This window comes from Cupressus sempervirens, chromosome 1 (assembly GCF_028749045.1).
Source record: "Cupressus sempervirens isolate cs-2001-9-10 chromosome 1, ASM2874904v1, whole genome shotgun sequence".
In the NCBI taxonomy this organism is placed as follows: Eukaryota; Viridiplantae; Streptophyta; class Pinopsida; order Cupressales; family Cupressaceae; genus Cupressus; species Cupressus sempervirens.
Genome location: NC_143118.1, coordinates 455,602,881 through 455,611,429, shown reverse-complemented (window position 1 = coordinate 455,611,429; position 8,549 = coordinate 455,602,881). Strand labels below are relative to the sequence as shown.

The following is an 8,549-nucleotide window of genomic DNA, read 5'->3' as shown; positions in this document are numbered from 1 at the left end:
CTCCCCATATTTATGGGGCCCCTTCGTAGAACTTGTAGACTGTGATGTGGTCTGAAAATGTCATTTTAAAACATTCACCCAATAACCACCACTAAGACCCCCAAATAGCCATTATAGTACTTTTTGGACAAATGGACCATTCAACAATTAAGAAAACTAAAAACAAAAACAAAAGACTGTTAGCATTCATGGTGATCTATACATGAACATCAACTAGCCTCTTTCCCCTAGTCTTTACTATCCAAAAGCTAAAATAATTAATAATTACTTATAAGCAATTGAATTGTTTTAAATGTGATATATTATAAGCTACTGTTAAACTATCTGATATATTATAAGCTACTGTTAAACTATCTGATGAAATGTGATATATATTATAAGATACTGTTACACTATCTGATTGCATAGACATCAACTCTGATACGGTATCAAGTGATTGCCCCACAGACTAGACGCGTCCATTCACTTTCACCGCAACACTCCTGGCTTAGGCCTATCTTATCGAAAAATCCCCTTTCATCAAAGGAAAACATCACAGCGTTACGGTCGCTCGTGAGAATTTCCATTTGCACTCATTTCCAAGACAGAACACAAAGATAGCACGGTTTCATATCATATTTAATGAAATTTGCTTGTCTTCTTCTCCCGGGCCACCTACTCATGAAAATTTAACCCAAGCGCAAGAATTTCCAAATCCAGTTGGTGACCACCTGCCTCCTGCCATAGCCGTACAAACGTGGCTTTTCTTCTCCCCCACACAACCTTCTCTTCTCTTCTCCCTCCCGTACGGCACTGACATGCGCTTCCAATATCTTATAATTAATTCGAAATCCTCGATGCCGATCTGTTACAAAATGGGCCTTACAAACAATATTCTACGCATTCTCTCCGGTTAAATTATAACTGGATAAGATAAATAATTAATAATTCCACATCTCTGCTCCCCGACACTTCTACGGAATTTTTTCCTCTTATACAGTGATGCCGCGCTGGCTACAGTATGTGAACGGGTGGCATCCAATATTTTATTAGGTTTTTTCTTCAAACTTCTCGTTGACCCAGAAATTTAGTATGGAAAAGATTTTAAAATTAATGATGATAATTACGACCAATTGATAGGAAAAAGTTATGTACAGTTGTCAACCACAAGTTCTAGGTGCCATATTTTGAAATTGTTAATTAAATCGACTATATAAGTAGACGACAATGTCTGGCTCCAAAATTCAGTCTGATCATAATCCTGTAAGACTGACAATATCTGCTTCCAAGATCCAATCTGATCCAAACTATCTTCTTAGCATTGAATCAATCCTGGGCTTGGTGCCTAATAGGATGCATTTTACCAAAGCTCGATGCCTAATAGGATGCATTTCACCAAAATTACCAAATGGACCTGTATTCCTTTAAGAATGGCAGCTTCGTGTGAAATTCTGGCCAAAGGCATAAGCCTTCTCCACAACCAATATGCATTCACATAACAGTTTTGCCTATGGGATGAACAGGCAAAATATATATATATCAACATTTTTATTTTATTTAATTTTCAAAAAAACTCTTTCACATTCTACTTTTTGTTTCAAAATTGTTGGGCAGCTACATTGAATGATACAAATTTGAGTATCAACAAGTAAATATTATTAATCATTCACAGCCTTGGAAATGTTATGAATGAACATTTATGGGCAAAGAATCTCCAAATATCTTATTTTCTTTCTAATGATGGAAAATTTATATTTTTTAAATAGAGGTCATAATTTTAATTTTCACCATAAGTAGGCCCAAAAACATATGACTGGTATTGTGAATTATAAAAGAACTTGCTATGTCATTATTGTACACCTTAATCAAAACTGTAAGAAAATTTGAGAAAATATTAATATTAGAAATTAACAAGAATATAAAATAATATCACTTCGTCATTTCTGATGCATCCATTTCCTTCAACTTGCTACACCATCTTTGTGTGACTTGCTATATCATCCTCTCACAACTTATTCAAGACGTCTTACAAACATCTTGTGGTCCAACAATGACAACCTAACTATACTCCTGAATGAAAGAGATTTTACTAATCTTCGTAAAATACCAAAGGGGTTAAATGAGAAGTGCTTGAAAGAATATAAAATGGAAAAACTGTGATTTTATTCGATCACATACTCTACCCTGGGCCTTATACCAATACAGATCTAGTATCTATTCAGATCTAGACACTAGTTTACCCGGTACATAACTTTTCATCTAATGTACTCTACTTCACAGTACCCACCTAATTTCATACAATCCAGCCGAGTAAGGACGAGAGAATTTGATGTTCTATGTGCCCTAATATCTCAAGAGCTGTTTGTGCTCACCCAAAAACTAAGCCTCACAAAGAATGTCTACACATTTGCAAAATACCATAAGCTGCTTTAAATGTTATGATCCAGCACAAGAGCAAGCAATTAAGGGAGAGTTGACTTTTCCATTGACATTTTTATGATTTCTATTCAATTCATCACTTTTTGCCTTAATTTCAAAATACACAATTATGATAATATTCACACAGCAAGAACTTTGAAAGGCTGGAAACCTTGCTCTCATTCTTCCCAAGTCACTCCTCAAGAGCCCGTATCTGTATGTGTGGGCTCTTTACAATATATTACCCACATATGAGAAGGCTTCTCTTGTTTGCTAATGGAACAAATTGTCTTCTGCTCTGCTTGAATGTGAACTATAATGTAGCCCATGCAACGTCATAGGGCACAGTTAGCAAACAGAATTTTAAGTTGAATTGGGTTAAGGCTTGTCGTCTGTAGCATAAACTTCTTGCAACACAAAATGAACAGCCAGCTGGCCCAACCAAAGCAACTTAGCTTTAAATAGGACCATATCCAATGTTTTCCCACATGAATGGTGGAATTGAATTTACATTTGGGGGTCCTTTGAATAGCAAGCATACACAGACACAAACTGCTGCAGTAGCCAGCAAGGAGCAAATAAATGGACGATACATGGCTCCATGATAGCCTGTCATCCTTGATACCCTCTTGGAGGCAAATCTAGCACACTCGCCACATTTCTGAGGTAGCTTATCTACTCTCTGGTGAGATAAGTTTCTATCTGAACCAGCTCCCAGAATTGCACTATCACTCAAGGAAGATGCTTTCAAAACTGTTACTGTTAACTGATCACTTATGTTATCTGCCAATTTTCTTTCAACCAACTGGTTATATGAATGATTATTTCTCATTAAGGCATAAGCATATGGTGTGTACTGGCTTGCATCCATGGCTGTGGTCCAAGCATGTAACCCAATCTGCAAAGCAAAAAAATAGACATCAAAATCATCAATAGAATTGCTATCTATCAGCCATAGTGGTGGAAGCTTGTTTGTTTTTCCCATACCTTTCGTTGATCATTAGTCAATGCATCGACAATATCCTCCATATTTTGCATGCTTGCAGCTATATGCAGTGGCGTAAGACTTCCTGGCCCTATCACATCTGGACTAAAAGCAAAGTCACCATAAGCATAGCATAACAACGAATCAACAACAATCCTGCAATTTCTTTTCACTGCTCTGTGCAGCAAGTTAACTTCCGAGATGACAGTCAATGCCTCTTGAATTGATCCTCCTTCAGCATACACACTAAACAGCATATCCAAAACTCTCTTAAGAAGAAAATTCCAGTCCCTTTCCACAGCATAAGTTAATAGAAACTTGAAGCGGCGAGACAAGACTCCAGGCAAAACAGACTTCTTTTCAGCATAGGAATTATACTGCAAAAGCCATCCAAGCTCGTTCAAGAAACCAACAATATCCGAATGTCCATTTAATTGGACATTAGCTTGAGAATGTATTTCTGAATCCTTAATCATTACAGCACCCTCACAAAGTCTATCCATATCGCCTTCTAGGCTACGGAGCTCTCTACAGATTGCACTATCTGCCACAATGACTGGAAAGCTGTTCCCTTTTAAATGTCGCTCAACCTGCATAATAGTACTCCACTCGTGTCAGAAGAGTACGTAAGTCACAGCAGGGTTTGTTTTGACAGATTAGATAAACAAATTAAAAGTTTCCAACAAAATGTAACAGGTTTGATTTTGACAAATGAGATGAGAGGAACTCAGAAGTTAAAAAATATGCAGCAGAGTTGAATTTAATGAATGAGATGAACACACACAAAGTCTCTAACAAGTCACCTCCACAAAAAGACGACCAAAAACATTTTCTGGTCCCCCTGAGAATTTATGTTCAATTCGAGCATTCTTGTTGATGGTAGTGACATTGCATACTTGATGATCTTCTGGAACAACTTCTTCTGATATATATTTTCCCCTATAAGCACAAAGGATTCTGCATCCAATATCACAAAATGAATATAAGCACTACATCACACATCTCAATTCTAGAAATATCTATTGACTATGTATTCCTAAAAATTTAACAAGAGCTTACTTTGTACCAGGAACCATCAAATTGTAGCCTGTGAGAATAAGCCTGGTTTCTTCACCAGCCACTACTGCAATAGGCCTGACCGAAACTATTCTAGGAGCATCTCTTGACCTGCAAGATCTGCATAACTGAATCTTGCCTGCAGCAAAATTTTCAATAGAGATGAGAAATTATCATTGCTATTGGCATAGACTCGGGATACTTATTGCCAAGGATTCAAAATCAAACCTTTGTCAAAAAGATCAGATGCATACCATTCTTTAATGAAGCCAATTGCTGTTCAGCTTGAACTATTATTCGTCCATTTTTCCAGAAATTGTTACTACAATCCTTAAAAAGCAACAATTTCATGCGTTCTTGCAAATCTTCTTTCAACTGTAATACAAACAGCTAGAAGTCAATAGCCACTCTCCCTTAAATTAACATCACACTAAAAATATGGAATTTTAATTGCTTCAAAAACTTATGATAACGCACATGCCTGATCCCATGCAGCTGAAGGCATGGATACAAATATAGTAAGTATCACACAACCAGGCCTTATATAGCTCTCCATGTCTGATGGGCTGTGGGACAACCACTCAAATATCTGCTTCAGACAACAAAAGAAAAAGGATATTAATATGTTCTCAATTATAAGATAGAAAGAGATACTGGGAAAAAGGTAAATCAGTTGAAAAGAGGGTTTTCATTAGCAACTCCACCACATCACAATGCTCACCTGGGTTCGCAACATCTGGGGAAAATCACTTGGATCTTTGCCAAAAAGCTTGAAAATTATTCTACTTGTCCGTTCCTGGATATTAGATGAAAAACATAAAACTTAACAAATACATTCAGACTCACATACCCACAAAAATAATGAGGCATGGTTAAGAGGTTAAGAAAACATACCTGTGTATCTGAATCAGAACTTATTGGAGACTGATCTGAGCCTGATGAAGTATAGCCACTGATTTTGAGATCTGATCCTGCATGTGCAGAACATAAACGAAAATGATTCTGTTCAATAATCACGTTACAATTTTCTATGGGGATTTTGCAGTGGCCATCATCGCTAGGACTCTGATCAGCTGTTAACTCAATTTCCTGACCAGCTGAAACACTGTCATCATCCTTACTGTCCTCTCTCGAATGCAAAGGAAATAATTTCTGGACAACTGGAGGTGATGAAGATGGACTTCTTGAAGACAATCTCTCTTCCGTGGGAGTGCAATCAACAGAATACTGCTTTAAAGTCGCATTATTTGGGCAGTGTGGAGTCTCAGAAGAATCAAGTATATGATGCAATGGAAAGCCAGGACCACCTTGAGAGGTAGAACTTTCTGCAACTTTATCACATACACCCAAACCTGCTCTGCCATTAACAATTTCAGATGCAAAACTAGCTGGCTTGATGCCAGGAAATATTTTATTGACCGGTTGATTATTGCTCTTAAGATTTGGAGTTTGCTGCCCCATCAAAGATCCATGCAGAAGACTGAGGGCTTCAGGGGAACGTTGTATCAAGCCTGAGAGCATCCTTACAATTTCAAAATTTGGGGCAGTTGACTGCAGACCATTTGTCTCTAGACCTTGGGACCTGGCATCTTGCTTTGACGCTTGTGCTTGTGTGTCTTGTGAAGTGTTGAGGTCTATTGCCTGGTGAGTCTGCATTTTATTTTCCCTCCAATGTTCTGAAGAAGATACAAATTTCAATTTGCTCAGGCATTCAACAAGGTAATCCTGGTCCCACACTAATCGACCTAGCAATTTTTCCATGGTCTCATTAGCTGGAATGAAGAGGAATCAGGAACAGGAAAATGAAAACATGGATCAGCATCATCAGCTAAACCTCTTCAATGTTTTTTTCAAAGGTAAATTCATTGAAAACATAACCAAATTTAGAGGCCTTACCTTGAAGCTGCCTGGACAATACAGTAACTAGGGCAGAAATATCCAGATTTCTCAAAACTCTGTTAACATCTTCTGGTAAGACTCCTTTGCCTCCAACCTCTTCAGATTGTGTTTTTCGCCTTCGTTTGTTATGCCCTGCAAGTCTACGCCTGCAGCTTCTCTTTCCCTCATCAAATTCATCAAGGGGGTGGAACCTACAACATAATGAATACCATGAACTCCTTGCAATATCTCGAATGTGGCAATATGCCATGAGGTGGTTATTCTTGGTACCCCAAATTCGCATATTAATGTGTAAGGAAATCCTAACAAGGGATGGCATTTGACCGAAACTTATAATTTTAGAACAGCATTGACATTAGGAGAAAATTTGCAGAACCCTATCTATTTGCCATTCCAAAAACCTAGTAAGCCGTAACTTCTTCGGGACTTCACCAGAAAATCCATTGGTTACAAATAAAGGTTTGTTACAACGTACCTGCTACATTGTTGACAGAACCGCTGCATAATATTTCCAACGAGGGTTTTGGAAGTCTTGGAATGAGCCTCGCATACTTTGTGCCTTCTGTGATAATCCTTAGCAGCGGTGAGATCCGTTCTGCAATTGTCTACTTGACATGATGGATACGAGGTGACGGCGGAGCCAGATCTGAACCGCTTGGTGTTCTTTGAATTGCTGCCATCACCATATGAGCTTCCCCCGAGCTTCAACGTAAGGTTTCCGGCATCATCTTCTTCAGACGACTGCTTTCTTTTATTGCTGTCAGTCGACGGATACAAACCAATACTTAAATTTCCTGAAGGGGCTGCAATACTATGAATATTGGAGTTCCTCTTGCCAAGCCTGTTTTCCTCAACAGTCTTTGCTTTGAACATTACACTGTCCCAGTCCCAGGAATTCACATTCCACCCTGCTTTACGCACGTGGCCATTGTAACTGTCTACACTCCTCTGCTGAGAAAACTCTCCAGGAGGAAAAGGATTTGAAAAGTATGCAACCTGTGCACCAACTTCGTTTTCCATTTTCTGTCACACAAATGGTTAGATCTCCGTCAATTCTCCCAAAATATTTATATTTCTCCTCTGCAGAACACCCGAAATATGAACACAAGAACCAAAGGGAAATTTGAAAAAGAGAAGCAATCTTTGTAAGGTGATTACCACACCGCTAAAATCCACAAACTTTCCGTCCCGCGCAAGATTGACCCTTCCTTAAAGCACATCCTTCAAAAGGCCTTCCGCACAAACACAATAATCACATCCATACTGCAAAGAAATATCTCTAATACTCCATTCTGAGATCAGATACATGTCATAATACGTCCGCCGGTGCTTGAAATCCTAAATAATTTTTCCTCTTTCCAAAATGTAATACTCCCCAATCCTCATCACCCGTCTTATATGTGAAAGCATAGATATTTTCCCCATTCAACCTCTGAATCTCCAAACTACACTTTTCCGGTTCCTTCCGGGATCTTTTCAAACCGGAAAACGCTGAATAAAAAACATGCAATACACTAATCAGACAAAAGAGCGTGCGTTTGCAATGTCCAGCCTAATCAAACCTGGCTTTTAACGCTTTCCAAGTGTATAACATCGAAACCCTGAGACTGAAGCTTTTTTGCAAATTACATTGGGAATCCCTAGCAGTTCTGAACCTTACAAAACTCTAAGAGCTGTTCTTTCATAGACAACATGAACAAAAAAACGTGTTCACATACTTCAAAACAATGTTTTGTAAAATCAGTGTGAATCGTTCAATTATTTACCAGTTTTCCATACATTCAAACAATGCCGGACGCGCCAGCAAACCTAAATTCCTGTAGAAGTTAACAATTTTCCTCTATACAAAATCTGATTGCGCTCAAATTTCTACTACAACACAAAGAATTTCCGCGCGTCTTACCTGGCAGACTGGTGCACATGCAAAATCATCTCATTTATTTGAACACAACTCTTTTTATCTGTACTTGAGCGTACTGACAAAACTCGAAAATATTGTCTAGGTGAAAAGAAGTCCATAAATTTCGGTGCACACGGGATTCGGACCTGACCGTCCCGTCGACCGCCTGGTCATGAAACGCACGAAACCTCTCACCGACGGTCGCCGGCCCTTATTTGCCGGTCGCCGACATCTTTGTCGGCGCGGTAAAGATAACGTGGACGGGAAAATCTCTCTTTTTACTGCAGTGTTTTAACTGCGGCTTAATATCTT

At 38.6% G+C, this 8,549-nt stretch overlaps 1 protein-coding gene across 3 annotated transcripts; it reads right to left on the bottom strand.

Moving 5' to 3' along the window:
* Nucleotides 1-2,457: 2,457 nt before the first annotated feature.
* Nucleotides 2,458-8,317, bottom strand: LOC149578268 (squamosa promoter-binding-like protein 16). 3 transcript variants are annotated; one of them, XM_089828013.1, is made up of 11 exons: nucleotides 7,496-8,317; nucleotides 6,813-7,360; nucleotides 6,335-6,528; nucleotides 5,333-6,210; nucleotides 5,160-5,234; nucleotides 4,920-5,027; nucleotides 4,693-4,813; nucleotides 4,442-4,577; nucleotides 4,186-4,339; nucleotides 3,385-3,972; nucleotides 2,458-3,295 (listed from the first exon to the last, which is right to left on the bottom strand). In XM_089828013.1, the coding sequence occupies exons 2-11, from the start codon at nucleotides 7,355-7,357 to the stop codon at nucleotides 2,855-2,857; spliced, it is 3,240 nt and encodes a 1,079-aa protein (XP_089684139.1). In that variant the 5' UTR covers nucleotides 7,358-7,360; nucleotides 7,496-8,317; the 3' UTR covers nucleotides 2,458-2,854. The 3 variants fall into 3 exon arrangements, with proteins under 3 accessions (XP_089684139.1, XP_089684137.1, XP_089684136.1); XM_089828011.1 differs by having other exon boundaries at nucleotides 5,333-6,183; nucleotides 7,501-8,267; XM_089828010.1 differs by having other exon boundaries at nucleotides 7,501-8,238.
* Between the last annotated feature and the right edge of the window lie 232 nt (nucleotides 8,318-8,549).

Coding starts and splice junctions, on each gene's coding strand:
- LOC149578268 (XM_089828010.1), bottom strand. CDS start 7,557: ATGTGCTTTAAGGAAGGGTCAATCTTGCGCGGGACGGAAAGTTTGTGG. Junction 5,235..5,332: donor GTTCTGATTCAGATACACAG/GTATGTTTTCTT, acceptor TCTAATATCCAG/GAACGGACAAGTAGAATAAT. Junction 5,028..5,159: donor CCCAGATGTTGCGAACCCAG/GTGAGCATTGTG, acceptor TGTCTGAAGCAG/ATATTTGAGTGGTTGTCCCA.